This window comes from Schistocerca americana, chromosome 2, assembly GCF_021461395.2.
Source record: "Schistocerca americana isolate TAMUIC-IGC-003095 chromosome 2, iqSchAmer2.1, whole genome shotgun sequence".
Lineage (NCBI taxonomy): Eukaryota > Metazoa > Arthropoda > Insecta > Orthoptera > Acrididae > Schistocerca > Schistocerca americana.
In genome coordinates this window covers 111997070-112021529 of record NC_060120.1, presented here as the reverse complement: position 1 = coordinate 112021529, position 24460 = coordinate 111997070, and the positions used below count along the sequence as shown (strand labels likewise).

Here is a 24460-nt window from a genome sequence, read left to right as displayed (position 1 = left end):
AATGACAAACTTTAAAATATTGCAGGATCAATCTCAAAGACTCGTACTTCTCTCACTGTAAACTACACGTAGCTTGCTCTCAAGTAGTAAATAAAAAAAATTTGTACATATATACTCCAGATAATAAAATGAAAAATGTTAACACACAAGTATTGTAAACAGTTTGAATATTTTTTCAATTTTAACCTCATATACCTCAAAGTCCATCCTTTTATTCCAACTACCACACAATCTCATATCAACTCCCTGAATGAAGCCGGGTACCCAAGCTAGTATGTGATTATAATTTGTGAATGATGAATTTGGAAGAAAAACTCTATTACAATTTAGTAAATGTGATAAGAACATGTATTCATTAGGAGCTGTTGCAGCTATAACATGTAAGTTTATAGACTTGAACATATACTACTTCCTGAGGCACGAAAAGATATTTAGAAGTCAAGAATAATAGAACACAGATTCTACGAAGTTATTGCATTCAATATTAAGCTCTATAAAGACTTAATTTACATATTCAGTATGTTATCTATACATTTCTGTGTGAAATTGGCTCCTGATTATCCATAAATTTATATAAAAATTCGCTCATGCACTGATCCGATTACTTCAATGCAAGTACTTATTGAGTTTTGGTTATAATTTTGTCTCATTTGTAATAAAACTACTCTCAACTACACACATCAAAAAAGTTTTGCACAAACTCGGTTCTGGAATCTGTACAGAAAATTGGAATAGAGATCAACATAAACATCATTTCCGCCCTTTTTTTCCTCATGAAAACCACACTTTGCATGTTGTACCACCATACAGCAAGACCTTCAGAGGTGGTGGTCCAGATTGCTGTACATGCCGATACCTATAATACACAGTAGCACGTTCTCTTGCACTGATGTATGTCTGTATTCGTTGTGGCATACTATCCACAAGTTCATCAAGGCACTGTTGGTCCAGATTGTCCCACTCCTCAACGCAATTCAGTGTGGATTCCTCAGAGTGGTTGGTGGGTCACTTCATCCATAAACAGCCCTTTTCAATCTATCCCAGGCATGTCGATAGGGTTCATGTCTGGAAAACATGCTTGCCACTCTAGTCGAGCAATGTTGATATCCTGAAGGAAGTCATTCACAGGATCTGCACAATGGGGGCAAGAACTGTCATCCACGAAGACGAAAATGTCTCGCCAATAAGCTGCTGATATGGTTGCAATATTAGTTGGCGGATGGCATTCATGTATCTTACAGCTGTTTCAATGCCTTCAGTGACGATCAGTGGCGTCCGTCAGCCCCACATAATGCCACTGTCGGGGAACTTCCACCTTGCTGCACCCGCTGGACTGAGAGCCTAAGGTGTTGAGCCCAACCCGGTTGCCTCAAAACACGTCTCCGACGATTGTCTGGTTGAAGGCATATGCGACACTTATCAGTGAAGAGAACGTGATGCCAATCCTGAGCGGTCCATTCAGCATGGTGTTGTGGTTGCAAAGATGGACCTCGCCATGGACATCAGGAATGAAGTTGCGCATTGTGCAGCCTACTGCGCACAGTTTGAGTTGTAACATGACTTCCTGTGGCTGCATGAAAAGAATTACAAATAATGGTGGCATTGCTGTCAGGGTCCTCCAAGCCATAATCTGTAGTAGCTGTCTTCCACTGCAGAAGCAGCCCTCGAGCGGCCTTAGCAAGTCATGTCATTGACAGTTCCTGTCTCTCTGTATCTCCTCCATGTCCGAACAACATCGCTTTGGTTCACTCCGAGACGCCTGGATACTTCCCTTGTTGAGAGCCCTTCTTGGCACAAAATAACAATGAGGGATGCGATCGAATCATGGTATTGGCCATCTAGGTGTGGTTTTTTTTTTTTTTTTTGGTAGGGTTTAAGGGCGCTCAACTGCTGAGGTCATTAGCGCCCACTAGGTGTGGTTGAACTACAAACAACACAAGCCACGTACCTCTCTCCTGGTGGAATGACTGGAACTGATTGGCTGTCGGACCAGCTCAGTCTAACAGGCACTGCTCATGGATGGCTGTTTACATCTTTGGATGGGTTTAGTGACCTCTCTGAACAGTCAAAGGGACTGTGTCTGTGATACAATATCCACAGTCAACGTCTGTCTTCAGGAGTTCTGAGAACCGGAATGTTGCAAAACTTTTTTTTGATATGTATATAAAGAGATACACAAACAAACACAAACATACACACAAAATTCAAGCTTTCGCAACAAACTGTTGCCTCATCAGGAAAGAGGGAAGGAGAGGGGAAGACGAAAGGAAGTGGGTTTTAAGGGAGAGGGTAAGGAGTCATTCCAATCCCGGGAGCGGAAAGACTTACCTTAGGGGGAAAAAAGGACAGGTATACACTAGCACACACGCACATATCCATCCACACATACAGACACAAGCAGACATATTTGTCTGTATGTGTGGATGGATATGTGCGTGTGTGCTAGTGTATACCTGTCCTTTTTTCCCCCTAAGGTAAGTCTTTCCGCTCCCGGGATTGGAATGACTCCTTACCCTCTCCCTTAAAACCCACTTCCTTTCGTCTTCCCCTCTCCTTCCCTCTTTCCTGATGAGGCAACAGTTTGTTGCGAAAGCTTGAATTTTGTGTGTATGTTTGTGTTTGTTTGTGTATCTATCGACCTGCCAGCGCTTTTGTTCGGTAAGTCACCTCATCTTTGTTTTTATATATAATTTTTCCCACGTGGAATGTTTCCTTCCATTATATGTATATAAAGAGAGATTTATTGTGGCAAGTTCATTTTAGAGACATTTATTATTGTAATTTTTATTGAGGGGGCAGTCTAATATATCAGAGGCAATCAAAAACTTTCTGTTGAAAGACCTTACAGTCCAAAATCTGTACACCAATCTGGTAAAACCACCTTCAGCATTGAGGCAATCACCCCATCAACGCACAAGGTTGAAGATACCTGTCTGGTAATACATCATGTCCAGCTGTGTGAAAAGCCTATAACTCCATGCTGGGGACAAGCATTACCATGGAACAACAGACCCACTTGTTGCAGTTTTGCTGGACGTTTTACCGTAACTGCATGCTTATACACCTGCACTGGAGCTGCACTGCGTTGCATATACGCTGCTGCAACACCCTGAAAACGTTAACTGTTTGATTGCCCCTTATAAGTGTTAATAATGGTTCTGCATGTATGATAGTTGTGTCTTATTGGATAACTGTCGGATTTGTGACTGATACTAACTATTAAGTAGTAAGTGGTTCCTTGCCTACGTAATATTGTGGAATCCAAACACAAGTGTAACGTGATTTCTTCAGCTACACAAAGAAATGGAAAAAAAAGCATTCAATAGTATACATAATAAATCACATATGACAGTGCCAGTTTTTAAACCACAGTGAGGAACTCTTGTACAGATTAAAATGAATGTGCCACAAGGAAGCCTGTGAACTTAGATTAGAAAATCTACATCTACATCTTGGGTTCATCACTGGCATTTGTCAGTCCTGCTGACAACCTATTAAAAACAATACCGCGATTCCTACCCCAAATGAGTCCACACTATTAACTACAAATTGCATGGTGATCTGTATGTACAGAGATTATAAAGATACTTTAACAATGGGCTGCACAAAATTTGCTAAATAATGCTGCAGATCGTTCTGACTGCCCTTTTCTGGGCTAAGAGTATTGTTGAGAAATGCAGAGTTTCTTCAAAATATAACACCATAGCATATAATAGAGTGAAGCTATACAAAGTAAAAAAGCTTGAGCATTTCAAGGTGACATACAGTGGGGATTATTGTCATAGCAAAAATGGCAGAATTTAGTTTATGCACAAGATCGTGAATGTGGTACTTTCAAAGAGTGCTCATTTATCTTCAGTCATAGCTTATTGAAGTGGTCAACTTCATTGATTATTTGCTCTGTGTTTTGTGTGTTTCTCTGTTAACAAAATTACATTAATATGTAGCCAAAGTGTTCAAATGTGTGTGAATTCCTAAGGGAGCAAACTGCTGAGGTCATCGGTCCCTAAATTTACACACTACTTAAACTAACTTATGCTAAGAACAACACGCACACCTACACCCAAACAAGGACTCAAACCTCCGGCAGGAGGGGCCGTGCAATCCGCAACAAGGCACGTCAAATCGCGTGGCCGCTCCACACAGCTATAGCCAAACATCCACAGTTATAACTGTGCTAGCCAACACAGTCTTAAGTGACAGGCTATTGGGTATTCTTTTTTCAAACTATGTTTGCCAAATTAATAAGGTTACAAGTGATTATCATTCCAACATATAAACAAAAGCAACACAACATAACAACTTCCATAGTTGTATGCATATTGTAACATTAAAAACCTCTAAAATTGTCTATTACTGTATTTTCTAAGGCTGCAAACAAGTCTTGTAAATAAACTGCAGAACAAAACTTATTTTTTCAAATTCAACATGAAATTACCTGATCTGTTGGTGAAATTACTAAATTTGGATTTGTAAATTCAGCAACCAACTCATCAGCAACCTCGTTGTAGGACGTTGTGCCCTTCTTGCGCACTTTTTCACATACCTTCATTGAAAAATGTCTAAGTCCCTTTCCAACTTTTTCACTTTTTCTTCGTTTGCTGAAACCAAACATTGTACACTGTAATCAACTGCCTTACAAATACATTAACTGCAATCTAGCTTGTGAGGTAGTATTAATGATAATTTCTTACCTTCAGTATCATAAATGAAAGCATGTCACTGTAGGCGTGTTATGGTAACTGCTTAACAGTCGTCTCTTAGAAAATGTTCATTGTGAATTTAATACATGAAATTGTGTTCATACATAATAACAAAACTGAGCAGTGAACTTTTCTGCTTCTTTGTATTTCTTTCTTAAAAAAAAGAAACAAAGCAAATGAAGTGCTTTAATCATAATTTTAGAATTTAATCTACTTTGCAACTGAAAGTTTTCTTCACTTCCCGAAATATTTCATCCATTACTATAATTTTGTAATGAGAAAGAAAATCATCTTTGTTTTGAAGGAAAGATGATCACTAGCTCCTAATAACAAAGGTCACTGAAAATTTAATTCATGCTCCAATTCCTAAATGAAATTCTTTAGGGTAATAATGCTTGCTAGATTGTTTATCTGAACATGAAGCAAGGGCAGCACATACCATTCAATAACAACTATTTATTTATTGTATTTTTTTACACGAACAAAGAAGTATCTACAATCAAATGAAAAGTCCATATTTGACAATTAGTTCAGAGTACCACGTCAGTTAGTGTAGGGTCCACTGACGACCAGTGCACTCCGTAACTGTGTGTTCTATTGTTCGCAGTCAGCAGATGAATGGAAACCCCATTTCAAGGTGTAATCACAACTCCCTCGACCCACCCTAGTGTGGTTCAGCCTCCACCAGCTTTGGCATGATACTTGGAATCCTTGTATGTTCTTTGTTGGATCTTGAACCTGGTGAGCTTTGTAAGACAGTGAATTTGTTCCAGTGCTGTCACCACCCGGCAGTCATGTCGACAGAACTGATACTTTTTGAATCAATCCAGGGTGGTTTGCACAATTTCACAGGGTGGTTTGCATGACTTCAGATGAGTTGTTGATCGATCGTTTAGAGCATTATACAAGAGAGAATGCTTATGAGAAGTGATCTTCAGGAAGTTTGTCTTAGCTACTTCTCTCTTTAAATCTTGCGGAGAAATATAAACTACAACAGGTAACCACCGAATGAAAGTAGATCTACCAGTAACAGTGACAACTTCATGGCTTCAGTAAGTTGAACTGTTTACCCATTCAGAAGAGCAATATTCGCCAGCACAATACACAAGAGCATGCAGCAGAGTGTAGAGTATTCACATTCACATCCCAATTGCTGCTGGTAGTCTTGCGAAGTAAATTCGTTCTCGAGCCAGGTTTCTTAAATAATCTGATGCACTGTTGTCTGAATTTCATGGCCTGATCCAGAGAGATTGCTAGATATATTGTAGTTATGAAAAAGTTAGATTCTGTCAAAATTCATATGTAGCAACACAGCAAGAAGTAAGCATTCATGATACTGTTAGTCTACACTGCATCAAAAATCAGAAATTAAATTCTCGAAAATGCCCCTGAAAATAAAATGGACAGTTATGGCAAAGAAAGCTTTCATCAGATATGATTAAAGATGTTTAAAGCCTTTCATTTGTAAACTGGATTTCAAAGCTAACATTTGAAAAAAAATTTTAACTAATTTTAAGACAAAGTTCCTAAAATTAGTAAATATAAATAATGATTTAATACAGTCTACTTAACTTTGAAAAAGAAAAAATGCATAAACAAAACTTATGCACTCAATCTGTTTGTTTACTCATTAGAAGATTAGTATCTTAATGAAATTTACAAACAAAAAGTGCATCAACTCAGCTGAACTAATCAAAGCAAGGAATTTGTCCTAACACTATTTAAAACACTCAATGTAACATCCATGTAAAACAGATTAAAAAATACGTAACCTCTAAATTAGAACTTAACTCATTCAGAAAATAATGTTAATATAGTGCCACTTCCACTTAGATATATAATTAACAAGCACAATACCCAAAGGGTAATGTAGCACAAGGGAATATATATAATACTGGGATAACAACCCCCACCCCTTCAACTTTGGAAAAATATATTAACTCCAACAGATGACAAAAAGATTTTGGAAGAACTGCGAGTTCTGTTTAAGTAACATTATAACAAATCGTAGCTGCAATGGAGAGAGTTTCTTTTCCAAATACTGCTTGACAGAGAAGGGGAATGGTTAGTGTATGCTGTGAATTTTCGCCCACTTTCAACCATTGATTCACTTTCTATACATTAAGTTCTCACTCTGGAACATGAAATGCAATAAAGTCAATTGCCTGCTCAACTTAACTGGCCTATTTTTAACAACAAAAAGGATCATCTGCTGAATCACTGCTTCCAAACATGGTCAGCAGTTTGGGGGACACCTGCATCAGTGGCATTATTACTACCTCCTTCTAGGCATCATAATTTAAATTAACCTGCATTATCACAAAGAATCTAATTTGCTTTGCTTAGAGCTCCTCTCGCTGTCTTTGCCTCACATTCCCCTGTTCTGTAGTGGGCATTGTGGTCTATGAAGTAACCACTGAGGTCTGAACTAGGTTCCTTTTATTGCCAAAGATAATAGTAGAATGAATCGAAAGGTCAATAGTCAAAGATGAGGCAGTTGCTAGCAGCATCCATTATTTACAACACAATAGGAGAGTATCTGTGGAGAAATATTTAATTTTTTCTACATCACATTGTTCCAATACTGCCCCACAGTGCACTGACATACGCACATGACTGTCGGCTCACCTGCAGGCAGACTGTAGGCAGTGCAGGCTACCACTCAGGCAGCCCTATTCCACCACGTTTGTGAACTGTTCTGTTGCATGTATGAGTCACTCATCCTCCTATGCCTGTGGGCACTTGCCCAGTTCATACAGTTACTTAGGTTACGATCCAGCTGCCTAACTGCCCACACCTGATCAGTTTGCCCACCCCCAGGCAGGTACTAAAACTGGTGCAGCCTGTCCTATATCACTGTCCATGTCTTTTCACATCTCCTGGTACTTACTTGGTCCATCAAACAACAATTCAACAGACTACGTCCTGCTGACCTCAATTTTATTTTCAATAGAGTCACAATTGTGTTCCACGCCAGTCTTCTTTTCTGTTTATTTTGCTTGTGCATTTTCTAAACTAGAACACAAGAACAAGATGTAAATGAGGATTTTTTATTGTATATTTACTCAATGTTTCCCCAGGACTAAGCCTGTTCAACAGGACGTGGGCATTTCTGCAGCAAATGCTCCTCTGTGAACTCCTTGATGGGATTTAGTATAATATCTGTATACCACTACATATACTTTTCATTTTGGCAGTCAGATGAAATGGCGGCAGCAGAGGGGGAAGAATGGTTGTCAACTGTATCCTCCCAAAAGAATAATGCAAGCATTTGCATAAAAATGAACGGTATAACTTTAATTTATGTGCGACTTCTCCTCTACAGTTATTCATTCTTCTGGCAACAATTAAGGAAAAAGACAGATTGCTATTCACTGTAAAGACGACACATTGAATTGCAGGCGAAATACTGAAAAGACTTATACATTTAGCTTTTGACCACAGCTTTTTTCAGAATAGGAAACATGTACACATTCATTCCCACAAGCACACACTTAACGCTTACACAGTTGACGTATCTCGTAGCTCAGACCGGAAGCCATTCCGGTTGTGGCCAGTCATGTGCACGAGATGTGCTTCCTTGCGTGAATGAATGTGTGCACGTTTCCTTTTCTGAAGAAGGCTTTTGTCACAAATTAATTGGGTAACTGTCTTTTCATTGTGCTTGTCTGAAACTCAATGCGTCATGTTTACAGTGAGTAGCAATTTACCTTTATCCTTATATTATTGTTATCCCACCTGGAGTTTCCACTGTTGCATTTTTCTGGTAGATATTGTCATTGTCTAGCAAGTCAGTTACATTACTGAAAACGTTTTAGTTACAAATTCCTATGTTTCATATTCGACAATGCTTATGTATGTCAAGGTATAAGCCATCTTGTCCTTATACATATACAGTAATGTAACAGCGTTAGGCTCACAAACAGTAGCACATAACATATTTCTTTAGTATACATACACTGTAACACTACTGCATGGATTGGATGTACATTTGTGATTATGTCATAGTTTTTGATTTAAACTAATTGTACAATGGAAGTCAGAATAATAATTGACCTACAGAATGAAATGTTACTAGAATTTAACAAGATGAGAGAAAAAATGCGGTTGGCATGTAAACATACCCAATATTTATAGTATTCAGTATGCATTAGAGCATCTCAGTTTGTATAAAACTAATAAGATTTGGGATTGTAGTTAATACTGTCATTGGTAACTAGAATCGTAATTTGTCTACGATGAAATCTCAGATTTGTATATCAATTATTAAATGGGCTTACTAGATGAAATTTGCTTCACAAAACAATTTATTGAAAATCTATTATTCATTGCTAATTATGAAAAATTGGAATTTCAACAATATAAAAAACAATTACACGTTGTATGAATGTGAGGGAACGATTTAGGTTCCCTTCTATACTCCTAAGGGGCAGACATGTCTACACCAGTGTGCCAAATAATGAAAGCAACAATAATTAACAAGGTGTGCCAGAAGAAGCACATGAGCTGGCTCGAAGATATTATTTCTAAACTCTAAAAACTACAATAGAATTTAACGAGTTACTATCTCTTAATAAATGGAGGTCCACGATCATGACTGAGTCTTTTTCAACAGACTGGACTATGAACTGTATACAGTACTTCGCTCAGCATCGCAGGAAAACTTGCTTCAGTGGTGCGCTTGGCAGTAGAGGGGTGCCCAAGTGGCTGGCAATGGAAGGGTAATAAACCAGGCTGGTACTCTTGACACTCACTGCACTTCACCACAATAAGTACACCACACTGCAAACATCACTTTGGGTGCTGATACTGTGGGGGACGAACCAGAAGCGCAGCATGAGGCTTTGTACAACCACAGTCAAGGGAAGCCTGTCCCACCATACAGTGCATGGCGAAGGGTATCTTCTCTCCCTGTTCCACTCCCAAACAGAACGAGGGAAAAATGACTGCTTATATGCCTCTGTACGAGCCCCAATCTCTCTTATCTTATCTTCGTGGTCTTTCTACGAAATATAAGTTGGCAGCGGTAAAATTTTACTGCAGTCAGCCTCAAATGCTGGTTCTCTAAATTTCCTCAGTAGCAATTCACGAAAAGAACGCCTCTTTTCCTCCAGAGACTCCCACCCGAGTTCCTGAAGCATTTCCGTAACACTCGCATGATGATCAAACCCACCAGTAACAAATCTAGCAGCCCGCCACTGAATTGCTTCTATGTCCTCCCTCAATCCGACGTGATAGGGATCCCAAACGCTCAAGCAGTACTCAAGAATATGTTGTATTAGTGTTTTATAAGCGGTCTCCTTTACAGATGAACCACATCTTCCCAAAATTCTACCAATGAACTGAAGACGACTATCCGCCTTCCCCACAATTGCCATTACATGCTTGTCCCACTTCATATCGCTCTGCAATGTTACGCCAAAATAATTAATCGACGTGACTGTGTCAAGCGCTACACTACTGATGGAGTATTCAAACATTACGGGATTCTTTTTCCTATTCCTCTGCATTAATTTACATTTATCTATATTTAGAGTTAGCTACCATTCTTTACACCAATCACCAACCCTGTCCAAGTCATCTTGTATCCTCCTACAGTCACTCAACGACGGCAACTTCCCGTACACCACAGCATCATCAGCAAACAGCCGCACGTTGCTATCCACCCTATCCAAAAAATCATTTTTGTAGATAGAAAACAACAGCGGACCTACCACACTTCCCTGGGGCACTCCAAATGATATCCTCACCTCCGATGAACACTCACCATCGAGGACAACGTACTGGGTTCTATTACTTAAGAAGTCTTCAAGCCACTCACACATTTGGGACCCAATCCCATATGCTCGTACCTTAGTTAGGAGTCTGCAGTGGGGCACCGAGTCAAATGCTTTCCGGAAGTCAAGGAATATGGCATCCGTCTGATACCCTTCATCCATGGTTTGCAAGATATCATGTGAAAAAAGGGCGAGTTGCGGTTCTCAGGAGCAATGCTTTCTAAAGCCGTGCTGATGCATGGACAGCAACTTCTCTGTCTCAAGGAAATTCATTATATTCGAACTGAGAATACGTTCAAGAATCCTGCAACAAACGGCGTGGTGGAGCGGTTCCAACCCACACTTAAAGCCACCCTTACGTGTTATTTTTCAAAATGTTTTGCTGCCATAATCCTGGTACTTATAGGCCTGTGACTAACACACAAAACTGACCTGGGAACTTTTGCTGCCAAGCTGGTATACCCCATTTGCCATTCCTGGTGTGTGTGTGTGTGTGTGTGTGTGTGTGTGTGTGTGTGTGTGTGTGTGTGTGCGCGCGCGCGCGCACACACACACACCAGGAATGGCAAATGGGGTATACCAGCTTGGCAGCAAAAGTTCCCAGGTCAGTTTTGTGTGTTAGTCACAGGCCTATAAGTACCAGGATTATGGCAGCAAAACATTTTGAAAAATAACACGTAAGGGTGGCTTTAAGTGTGGGTTGGAACCGCTCCACCACGCCGTTAGCTGCAAACCAGTAGCTGGAGGTATGGTGGAAATTGGAGAGACAGGTCACTCTCAGTATTAGAAGAGGGCCAAGGTGAACTGGCGGCCCCAGGTCTGAACATAGGCTACAGCCACAGTTTCAGCTGAAATATCAGAGTAGGGGTGGCCTAGCCCAGCTACTGCAATTGCGTTAATACCAAGCCAAACAAAGTGTTTTTTCATGAGGGTTGCAGAGGTGCTGACACCTAGGTGTGTGAGGCCATGGATGGAGTTGAATGTCAGTTTTTGGAAGGTAGGATGGAGGAAATGGTGCGGGCGGTCATTGGAACCATCAGGTTGTGAAGGATCCAAAACAACGTCACACCAGATCTCACGTCGGAGCCTCATATGGATCTTAGCTGGAAGTCGAGGTCAGAGTCAGCATTCCGATGGGTGTGGGCTAGGTCTGGGTCATCCTCTTGAGCAGCGGCCAGGGCATAGTAGTCAGTGGACAGACCTGTCAGAGGTGCCGCTGAGTAAACAACGTTCACTATGTTGGCCAGTAGACTGTAATGACCGAGGAAGTTGACACCCAGACTGGGTGGAGGTCCATGGGAGTTTGCACTGAAGGCCTAAATCGAGCAAGCGCATGTGTGCACCTCATAAGTAGGGATGTAAAAGTTGTTGGCAGCAGTAATGAGAAGGGGAAACGGAGGGGGATGGGAGTGGGATTTAGTAGTTGTTTGCAGAGAAACATTGATAAATCTGAGCTGGTGTCGTCGAGGTAGTGGACAGAGGAACTAGCATCATTCAAATCCTGTACAAACAGGTGCCGTGAAATGGTACAGCAAACACGCACGCCTATTCCCAGTGTCTGCCAGGGCTTGGGGACCAGAAGCACGGAGGTCTTCAGCTGGAAGCATCCTCACCAAACCTCTGGTGGTATCAGCATGTTGCCCCTAGTTGGCAGCGGTCATCAGGGGATGATTAGAACCACATCAGGAGGGGTGTCTGTTTTTGCCTGGCCCAGCATTGCATGGGTGGGGGCGATCAGCACCTGGCGGTAGGTGCTGGAGGTAAGTGCTGCCATCTCAGAGCTCAGGTGCATCAAAATCTGGTAGGGGTCAGGCGTCAGTTGGCTGGGCAGAGGATTGTTAGTAACAGGTTGTGCGAGTGACGTCGCAGAATAGGCGTACTGGGGTCGGGTGGGAGGGGCGAGAGCCACATAGCATTGTGCGGGACGAGCTGCCCTGAACATGGCCAGGTGGTGCTGCCTTGTCAAATCGGAGGAGGAGGAGGAGGAGGAGGAAACTGCTCGAGCAATGGTTTGGTGTGTTTGGCATCCAGAAAGCACAATGAAGTTGCTGGGGAGATGCGGTGGTACGTTGGCCAGAGGGCGCTTTACTGATCACTGATTTTCGGTCAGCTCAGCCTGTCATCTGCTGTTACAGGTAGAGGCAAACGGAAGGAGTAGGCATAAATGTATATAAGGGCCAGAGTTAGGTTGAAGTTGCCAGAGCAAGCAAGTGGTAGTTAAATGCAGTATCACTCAGTATAGTTACGATTTTTAAGTAGACAGTTAATAAAAGAAGTACTTACACAATATGGATCTCTAAATTTATTTAGAAAGTATAAAACCAGTTCCACATCAAGAATATAGTTAACAAATGCAAAATGCCGGACTTTCGCTTACGGAAAAACCAACCGGTTAAAACTAATACCAGTATTTTTCAGTATTTGTTTGTTTTTGGTTGTAACAGGTGTTTTTTTATATTTACTAATAACCAGATAAAAGAAACCGATATATCAATTAGCCATAGTAGCAGATAGATACATATAATGGAAAGCGACCAGTGCTATTTTAACAACTACACCGGCAGAACTGAGCAACAAACACATGGCATAAGAATTGGTACAGCATTGCTGAGACAGTAATGTATTTGTTACCATGTGGTGTAGCCTATTAGAGGGTACAAGTGGACATGCAGGGTGCAAGACTTGCCCCACCTGGTCTCTACAGTTGTTTCTCACTGTTGTATTACAGGATGTATTTTATAAAGTGCAGTGTCAATGCAGTACAATGCTACATTTTCTTTAAAAAAATAAAAAGGGGAGGAGCCACAACAAACGCGCAAATCGTGAGAAGAGATTCATTCATAGTTTATGACAGAAATAGGAAGTGGCTGATCTATTGTCTGTGTCTACATAACATGCCTTTATCTGCTTGTATCCCTTGAACATGGACAAATTAACATTGAAAATTTAGTTCTTCAACCTCGTTTTCACCCTTTAACACAGACTATTCGTAATGCCCAAATGGGGGATGATACTTTATCACATTATTTTTGAGCAGAGTTTCAAAAAACTGGAATCCATAGGAGAATACTGGTGATTTCTCCCTAGTTTTCAACAACTGCTCGCTTTTCAACAAAAGCAGTGAATGGTGGACAGACTAAGTTTTATTTTATCTGCCTATTTAATTTAATATTTTCATTCTGTGTATCTTGAACTGAGGCAGTCAACATTTTTCCATCTTTGTTCAGTTTCATGTTTAATACAGGAAGTAAAGGAATAAAAAATGGAAAATCGGTTATTTCAGAAACTGGTTATTCTGAGCACTTTTAAGAGTTGGGTTAAACTGGCACCTAAGAAACTGATGTACCTGAAAACTCATTTCAGCGATAACTGTCATCCCTACTTTAACTGTGAAATAGAATGTAGAATTTTCCAGTCAAAAATTGTCGCCTACACTCGGGTATTCGAGCTGAGTATTTGAGAACTCCTGTTAAGTTTACTGTTTAACAGCTCTTGCACTGCTTAATAGCAGTGTAGTTTCTAACAAAAACTTCTCATGTGACTGAACAGTTCAATTGAATGATCCAGGCAGTCACAGAGGTTGGGATTATTAGCAGATGGGAGCTTCACTGTTATGTGCATTATGGGGACCCTCAATAAAATGGTCATCAAGGAGGGGAAGAAAACCAAAGTGCACTCCATGTGCATACTGGGTGAAGTCATTCTAGATGGGAACAGGTCCTTCCAGATGCCATGAAGAGCACAGAGTGCAGCCAAATGCAGCTGGTGGCTCATGTCAGTACCAATCACGTGTGTCACTTTGGATCGGAAGAGATTCTCTCTGGTTTTGAGCAGCTTGGTCTTGCTTGTGAGATGAAAGCAGAGCTCACCATTTGTAGCATAGGTGACAGAACCGATTGCGGACCACTGGTAAGGAGGGTCTGATCCAGAGGCTCAGACTGTTCTGCGACCATGCAGACTCTGATTTCTTGACTTGCACTACAGGGTGATGGGGTTTTGGGTTCTGTTAAACAGGACAGGAGTCCATTACATGCAGGAGGTGGCTATACAGGTAGTGGGGGCTGTGTGGCACGGACTGGGCCTTTTTTTAGGTTAGAGGGCCTTGAGGGAACAGAAAGAGCTTCAGTCTCACAGGGTGCAGGTTGAACACAGGAAGAACATAGATCTAGGAACCATGTGTATAACAGTTGTGTTGGGGAAGTACCAGAGGTCCAGGTGCTAGTAGAAAGCACTAATGCTCAGATCATTTTACAACCGAAAGCTGGCTCTAAAGCCAGAGATAAGTTCAGCCAACATTTTTGCTGAAGACCTAATGGTGTTCAGAAAGTATAGGCTAATTACAGTTGGTGGTGGCCTGTTTGTTGCTGTTAGAAGTAGATTATCTTGTAGTGAAATTTAAGTAAATGGTTCCTGCGAGTTAGTATTGATAGATGTCAGTCTTGGCAACTGGAATAAAATAATTATTAGTGGGGGCTGAAACTAAGAAAAATTCAAAATTTAAATTTTTTTATCTCAAACCATTCCTGAAATATGGCTATGTAAACTTTTCAAAAACCAGCCAAAAATGTGTGAACGGACTTTTTTTAAACTGCCCTACCAGTTGCTCTAATTGAGCTAGAGAGCTGGGAAAGGTGACATTTTGCTGGATTTTGCATGCTCTTTTCAGGGATATACAACAAAACATAGCTTCTAATTAATAACCCTTTTTTCAAAATACTAATTAATTTTTTGATTTAATTTTTTTTACAAACATACACAACTGAAAATTTTCAAAATATTTCCACAACTACTTCTACTGTTGTAAATCACATGACAAAACATAAATGTGGGATGATGATGGGTTCATTGTTAAAAAAAATTATTCTGGACTCTTGTTTTTCACTAACAGCCATAGTTTGACCAAACTGACCTTTAACAAACAGGAATTTCATTAAAATATACTGAAAGGTAAGTAAAAGATAGTATTAGAAATATCAAAACATCACCTTATTAAAACAAAAGTAATAAGCATATTGTGTAATTGATTGCTTATTTCAATTTCATACAAGTTAACTAACAGTATATTAACTGACAAAACAAAAACGTTTGAGCATTTAGCTACAAACTGAAATAAAGTATGAAAAAGTACAAGTGTTTACGTAATAGTTCTGATGCATGCTGTTTGGAATGAAACTATTAAAAAAAATTAAATACATAATGCTTGTTTTTGAGTAACAGGTATCCATACATAGCTAAATTTAACACAATAGGTACTAACAGTAATTTTGGAACAACTTTCTATAAAATATACGTTAACACTAACCTGAGACAAAAATTAAGTTTTGAGTTGAAAGCAGTTTCCCAACAAATTGTCTTGGAACTTCACAGATTACATTTTAATAAAGCCAAATGGGTTTGGTTTACATCACTTTCATTAAGAATGTATGTTCTCCCTGTCAGAGTAAATGGATTTACTTTTGTGACAACATCCACAACTGACACCCAAAGGACATCTGCATGTGCGTGATAGGAGAATGACTTAGCTGGTCCACATGGATGAAGAAAAGTTATTTTCACTTCATCAAGTTGGTTTTTTTTCTTCTAAAATGTACCCAAGCCACCAGTTTCAGCCATACACAGTGGTGACATAGCCTGTTACATCTTGTAACTTCAGTTTGTCTGGTGATGATGTTACTTCCCTCTCCCAACTCTGCACATCACTTGAAAAGTATCTGACTATTAATTTTGATGTAGTGTTGGGAATGAAAGTGTGAAATTGCTGTGTTCCTTTGATTGTCAATGCCTCTTCAAGCCAGCTTTTTAATAATATTTCTGAAGCAGCATAGTCTTCTTGAGTGGAATACGCAAAATTAACATTTGTGATATTATCTACTGCCCCCTCAAATAGATCTCGTGGGGTTTGGATCTGATTTTGGTACGGCCTTCGCAAACTTGCACTAGCTGCCAGTCTCTTAACTGAACCCCCTACTCCATCATAAGGCCCTTTCCCATGTACTGTGGCTGAAAAGTGCCACTCAGCTTTTATGTTCAAGTCTGCCTCATGAAGGCATAGGTTTAGGAAGTTTTTCTTATTTTTGTACTGAGCAGCAGAACTGCCAGAATAATAGTATATTTTTTTTGGAAGCTTTTGAAATTTATTTGTTAGATAAGAAATAAGCTTCTTTTGAAAGGTGTAAACTGCAACTGTATTGTGCTCCAGGCAATCAGAAACAATGACAAAGCTCATATGCTCAATTTAGTCTTCCTGTTTGTAATATATAACAAATAAATGAATGGCAATCTGTTGTCTTGTCCAGTGGTAGCTCTGAGCTTCATCCTGTAGAACTATTTTATAACGTTCCAAAAAATCATGTATGACAACAAATTCAGATTCTATAAGATTTTCTTCTGTTGCTTGGCAATGAAGTCATGCCGAATCAAAGTAGACATCTTACTACAAAATAAATCTATGAATTCTTCAGAAGTTTTCTGAACGATTTCCAGATTACAGCGGTCAACTGACATCCACTGTCGGAACTCAACTCATTCAACTAAGCTTCCATCAAAAGAGTCTTGTAAAATTTTATGTATGACAGTTTCTCCTGGGCAATATTTACAGTTTCCCATGGTGCAATAAACTGATGATGGGTTGCAAAACATTTTTGCAATGCACTGCTTATAATTGTTTAAGATGCTGTTTGTTACTGTATTTAGTTTGGCATTTTCTATTATTAATTTTATGTTTCGGTGAGTTGTGCACACACACACAGTGTGTGTGTGTGTGTGTGTGTGTGTGTGTGTGTGTGTGCGTGTGGGCGCGCGCGCGCCACTCCAGCCAGCAAATACACAATGTTTCGGGTTCAACTCAGCAAATTTAGAGAAACCTATTTTTATGTTAGGAAACTTGTCTTTAAAATGTTTGTAAGCTTCTTTATGGTTACACAAAATAAGTCTTTTTGATATTTTTGTTTTACTTCCACTTGGTTCTGTAATTGTCACACAATCTTTAAGTACCTGGCATTGCCCGGCTAACTTCATCATTTTCATAAAATGAATGTACAGTTTTGACAGTTTCTGTTGGTAAACACTTCCCTGGTTTTGGGTTTGGACCTTCCATGAATCTTTTCTCTTTCAAAATTTTTTTGGACTGCCGAACAATGTAATTAGGAGCATTAAATTCCCTCATTTCCCTGACACTCCACTCCTCAGGTAAACTTGTAAGAATCATCAGTTTTTTTGCTCTACTTATAGAATTATTAAAGTTTGTTTTGAGGTTTTGAAGAACGGATTCATCAGTATCTGACGAAGTTTCAGCAGCAAAAAAATGTTTACGTGTCACTGAGGAGAAGATTTTTTTTACTTTTGATTTGGCGTAACGCCTAGATGTTAATTTTTTCTTATCAATTGGGGACTCACCTAGTTCTTGAAGTGATGTGTTAGGTGTTTGAACAACCACTGAAGTTGCAGTGAAGACAGGTTCTTGGTCTGGGATGATTATCTCTGATTCAGAAGAATCTTCAACACTTATCACTCATGGGCTTTGGTGTATTTTTCAATGTGGTTACATCTTTCCTACATTTATCACAAATCCTGCCACCACTACGTATTTGTGGAAATAATTAAGGCATCCATGCTGTGACATTTCTGTTTTTTCCTGTCTCTAATAAAATGATTTGACTTCTTCAATGGATTACAACACTGCACTCTTACAGCACTGCACTTTTTACTTGGCTCCATATTGATACAAAAACCACTTATAAACTCTCCTTCCATTTATAGATTTACTTGTAAATGAACTGTTAAATACACTAGATACAAACTGGTCAACTCAGAGGTAACAATTGATTTGGACTAAAACCACAGTGCACAATAATGCTGTAGGCACACCAAACCTTAGAATGTAACAGTCTTATATCCTCTCAACAATGGCTCCAGTCTCTGAATGATTGTACAGACATCAAACACTGTGCTTGTTTCAACGTGTTGACAGCCTGCTGCATACATAGACAGGAACACAAGCATGCTCAGCCTTCATACAATGGCTAATGAAATGTGCATTTTTGGACCAGAAGTATTCCATCAATAGTCTACTTACAAGTTTTTCACACCTTATTTAAATCTTAGCTATAGGTCCCACACTCAAAATTTCGTTTTGCCAGTTAATAGCCTATTAGTAGGAAAAAAAAAAAAAAAAACAACAATCACTTATAGAAAATGATGTTTAGTTTTGTTTCAAAAAGGTGATATTTTGATATTTCTACCACTTTTTTACTTACCTTTCAGTATATTTTAATGAAATTCCTGTTTGTTGAAGGTCAGTTTGGTCAAACTACGGCTGTTTGTGAAAAATACGGCTGTTTGTGAAAAACAAGAATCAGAAATATTTTTTTTAACAATGAACCCATCATCATCCCACATTTATATTTTGCCATGTGATTTACAACAGTATGAAGTAGTTATGGAAATATTTTGAAAATTTTCAATTATGTGCTTTTTGTAAAAAAAAATTAAATCACAATATTAATTAGTATTTTGAAAAAGGTTATTAATTAGAAGCTGTTTTGTTGTATATCACTGGAAAGAGCATGAAAAATGCTGCAAAATGACACCCTTCCCAGCTCTCTAGCTCAATTGGGGCAGCTCCTAGGGCAATTTAAAATAAGTCCATTCACACATTTTTGGTCAGTTTTTGAAAAGTTTACATGACCATATTCAGAAATGGTTTGAGGTTAAAAATTGAAATTTGGAATTTTTTTAGTTTCAGCACCCACTATACGTAAACCAACTTTCAGCAAAATCTAAGAGGGTGAGCTCAAATTTTTATTTAAAGTGTACTGACTTGACATAGAACGACCCTATTAGATCCTTTTACTGACCTCCCAACTCAGGTATATAATTTCTGTGAAGTTCAAAGAAAACTTCAGTCTAATTTCAAACACATACCCGACCTATACAGTTTTAATCGGTTGTGAGTTCAGTTTACCCTTGATATGTTGGCAACAATACATGTTTAAATCCAGATGTGTGCATTAAAAAACATCTGAAATTGTGCTAAATGCATTTTTAGAAAATTATTTTGGGCAACTAGTTCGTGAGCTCACTCAAATAGTAAACGGTTGCAGAAACACACTTGATCTCATAGCAACAAACAGTGCTGAGCTAATGATGAGCATCAACATGGATACAGGGATTAGTGAACACAGGGTGGTTGTAGTGACACTGAATACTGTCAATCTCCCCCCCACAAAAAAAAAAAAAGTGTGCTCAAAAAAGCAGATAAAAATTTGCTTGACGTTTTCCAGAGAGAGATCAAAACAAATTGTGAAGTGATTCAGATAACTTACCGGTATGGTGCGAAAATTGGTAACTGGCCCTAAATTAACAAAAGTGTGAGGTCATCCACATGAGTGCTGAAAGTAATCTGTTAAACATTGGTTATACGACAAATCAGTCAAATTTAATAGCCATAAATTCAACTAAATACCTAGGAATTACAATTATGAAACACTTTAAGTTGGAAAGAAGACTTAGATAATGTCGTGGGAAAGGAGAACTAAAGACTGCAAATTATTGGCAGAACACTTAGAAGATGCAACAGATCTACTAAAGAGACTGGCTACACTATGCTTGTCCGTCCTCTTTTGCAGTACTTCTGCATGGTGTGGGATCCTCACCAGATAGGATTAACTGTGTACATCAAGGAAGTTCAAAGAAGGGCAGCACATTTTACATTATTGAGAAACAGGGGAGAGTGTGTCACAGATGTGATACACAATTTAGGGGACACCTCATTAAAACAAAGGCATTTCTCACTGCAGTGGCTCTTCTCAAAATTTCAATCAGCAATTTTTTTATGCTGACCTACACAGAGAGCAATGATCATCATAACACAAGGGAAATCAGAAGCTCGCACAGAAAGATATAGGTGTTTATTTTTTCTGTGCACTGTTCGAGAGTGGAACAATGGAGAATTGTTGTGAAGGTTCTTCGATGAACCCTCTGCCAGGCACACAAGTGTGATTTGCAGAGAAGCCACGTAGGTGTAGACAAATCCGAAAACACAAATCTAGATTTGATGTTGACAAATTTTAACCTTTGACAACAACAGACTTTTTATACACACTGTAAAGAAAACTGATAGCTGCACAAAAATGTCGTTTCCCAAAACATTTACATAAACTCAATTTCAATTTTCCCCAGTGTACAGTAGCAAACAATATGTGTTTCACAATTAAGGAAATAGTTTCTTAAAAGTGTAATCCGTTTAATTTGTCATGCATTTTTTCTGAGATAACTTGTTTGCTGCAACCAGTAAACTTTCCTGGTAATTAATTTGATAGATAAAAAGTCTACTCAGCTACCAGCAGCATAACACCCACACCCACACCCACCCACCCACACACAAGTCTGTTGAGCTGAGAAGGAAAGACTGATTGTTGGGGACTGCATCGGACAATATTTGAAAACCTGATAGCTTAAAGATGGAAGACAGGGTAATATGCAAGACAGAGATTACTACTAAAACATCGAGCTCGGGTTAATAAGAGTTACTCCTAACAGAGATGGGAAGAGGCGGTGAAAAATAGATGGGAAAGACAATGAAAAATTTAGGAAATTAAAACGGAGTGAAGCAAAGAGTAGTTACGGTGAAGAAAAGCTGAGACGGAAGACATTAATGTAAATTAAGTCCAGATGGGTGGCGAGAACCAACGACATGTTGTAGTGCTAGTTCCCACCTGTGAAGTACTGAGAAACTAGTGTTTAGGGGAAGAATCCAGATGACACGTGTGGTGAAACAGGCACTGAGATCACGAATGTCATACATTAATTTCTTTTGTCTCAACTTTTCTTCACTGTAACTACTGTTTGCTTCACTCCATTTTAATTTCCTACATCTTTCGTTGCCTTTACCGTCTATTATTCACCGCCCTCTCCCACCTCTGTTACGTACAATGTACTTAGCTTCTCACTCTTATTAACTCATGCACGATGTTTCAGTAGTACCTCTGTCTTGCATGTTACCCTGTCTTCACCTTTAAGCTCTCCAGTTTTCAAATCTCGTTTGTTGCAGTACCCCAACAATAAGTCTTTCCTTCTCATCCCATACAGTAAGTCTCCCTTGACCTGTGGTTCAGGGCTATTTTCCCAAGATCTACCCCTTTTCCTTCACCCTTCTTCCTTCCCCCTCAACCCTTCTGTCTGAAGGGGGAGCCAATGGCTCCGAAAGTTTGCCAATCACAACAGTCTTTTGTGTGTGCGTTCTGCCGCCGCTTGGTGAGTAGATTTTCTATCTACCCAATTAAATAATTTTATCAATAATAGTTTGTTTTCATTGTTACATTTTCTGATAATTAGTTATCTTTGTTCAACCAAATCAGTATTTACAACATAATCTGAAATAACACTAATAACAACACTAATGAAAGGAAACCACTTAAATCAAATTTTAATAAAAATGTGCTAGTCTACACATAATGAAACATGCCGCATTCTTCCAGTTAAGTAACTTACTACTCTGGCATAAATTCATTCTCCATTTCTTGACGTTTTCGAGATCCACTGTGATCAAGGATTGGAGAGATGTAATTCTTTGGTGGATTTGTTGGCAGAACATGCTGTGCAGCTATTCGCTGAGAAGTACTTAAAACCTGCAGTAATAATCAAAATAAACAGCTAAAAAATATCAAAAAGTCTATGCTACATCCACATTAGCATGGAGAAAAAAGCACTTCACTCACCATTGGATTAGAAGCTAAATGTATTGTCTTTGGCAGAAGAGTAGGCTCTGATGATTTCAATGTTTGAACTTTCACGGAACCAGATGACTGAACAGGTATGGTTACAATGTGTGAAGACCCTTCAAATAAAACAATTTTGAATTAAAAAGTAATAAGAATGAGAACATGGTTATACACACACACAAAAATTATTTGAGACAATATAAAGGGCACTATCCTCATTTCTTACCTGTACATAAAATTATCTTAATGTGCTACAAAACATGAGTAAACGGCATAAAGTTTTCAAGGGGATTTTGCCACTACTCACAGGAGGCAATTACAGTTACCTATAAACTACCTGACAGTATGCTACTAGATCTTGCACTCACTAATAGACAATGTATTTCAGTGACTAGAAAAGTTTAACTTCAAAGATATTAAAAGATTTGGAGTAAATCTACAACCACAGACAGCAATGTGACAATGCGCAATTGTGCAATAGGTACACTTTCTTCCAACTGAGTACACTATTTGTACTAAGTGTCCTATAGACTCTGGATAACACTTTTTCAACATTAAACTGCTGACATTCTTCAGCTACTCAGGTCGATATACTGTACATAAACTTCCACAAGTAAGTCAAATAGAAAGAACTATTTCCTTCACCGAGGAAATAAATTCTTGTGTATACGTAAGTACATGATGAAAAATGAAGAAAATAAGAATAAAGGCAAATATTTAGTCAAGTGATTACACAAACTGTACTTCTTGCAAACTCATACTAACTGCTAAATTCTCAAATGTGGTTAGGACACCAATATTGAACAATAAAGACATTAAGCATGTCAACACAGGCAGGAATGGAGCAATAATGGCAAACAAATCTATTCAAAATTAGCAGAAGGCTATTTATGTCTTGTACACTAAAATGAACTCACTGGATGGCAGCCCATCACCACATTTCGTTTCAGACAGACAGAATTTTAAGAACTGTGCCCATAATGAGCCAAGATCACACAACAGCCTTGTAAACAACCTTTGATTACATAAAGACTCCATAGAGTGGGAACAGGTATGTCCTAATGCACAACTTTCCAGCTAAAAATGTTAGCCTCCCACCTTTGGCAATACTTTTTACAAGTACGAAATCGTGATTATTACGTCTATGAGGGAATACAAAGATGTAAATGAAGCATTCCACAGTGTACAATATAGCACTTTAGTTGTCGCACAAGAAATAATTTTTTCCCTCACCAACGGGGGTGGGGATGAGGGAACTGAAGAGTCTCCGTTGATGAACAGTGTAAGCCTATTCTTATTTGAAACTACTTCCAGTGACACTAGTTCCATTTTGCTGTATAGTCTTACATTATTTTCTTTTGAGAGGCTTTCAATTCTACTTACTGGAATTTAAACCAGTGTCTAAACTTCTCTTTCCAAATGTTGCATGGCACCTGGGCACACTGCTTTATCCACTGATTCCAAAATTGAGACTATCTATCTGCTTCCACAAGCAGCAGCAGCAGCACATGGTTGTGGCCAGCAGTGGATGCAAAACTGCTGGACATACACAAGTCTCCTGCTGCCACATCATGTCATGATGCATGCTCCCATGATCTCCAGAGTGGGATAAAGTGGCCCTTACAGTGACAGCAGGTCAGTCTAGCATTCCGTATGTATGATTACCACATACAAGCCAGCTTCCTCCTTGCTGACAAGCTGTAGACTTGATTTTTGTTATGTGTTTGATATAACATTTTATTCCAAATCATTTTTCCACGAGTTATGTATCTTTGACTGTTGGCAGAGTCATATTCCAAAGGTGTTCATGCGTGTAATTCAATCACTGTTGTCCTTTTTGCTCCATTCACTGACCATTAGAAGACATAAAGCACAATCACGATTATAAGAACCCCACTTCAGGGATATATTTTGCTCAGGGCTTACCTCAGCATTATAGTTTATTGAGTGGTCAGTTAAAATATACTTTAAATGCGAACATTTTAGGTTACCCTTTACCACGACTGTTATTGGCATTAAATGAAACAACAAGTTTACTGTTACCAGTCACTGTTTGTTTATCTACACGATGTGTTTCAAAGGTTTTAAACCTCCCATCATCAGGTGGATTACATTTGATATTATGACATTTGTGTGTGTGTTGATTTATGATTTTTTGGAGGAACTTGTGGCATTGTCTAGTGGAGAAACAAAACACTATTTCAGAACATGGTTTTGAGTTTCTTTTGACAAAAAAATTAAACGTATATCTAATGCTAAA

General features: G+C 38.9%; 1 protein-coding gene across 1 annotated transcript in view; it reads right to left on the bottom strand.

Annotated features, from left to right (window-relative positions):
- LOC124595238 (transcription factor Dp-1) overlaps positions 1-24460 on the bottom strand; it is a 220183-nt gene that overhangs the window by 114933 nt on the left and 80790 nt on the right. The window contains exons 4-6 of the mRNA XM_047133897.1: positions 22198-22316; positions 21971-22107; positions 4439-4601 (exon numbers count right to left, since the gene is read on the bottom strand). Coding sequence (XP_046989853.1) covers positions 4439-4601; positions 21971-22107; positions 22198-22316 — 419 coding nt within the window. The remainder of the gene's footprint in view (positions 1-4438; positions 4602-21970; positions 22108-22197; positions 22317-24460) is intronic.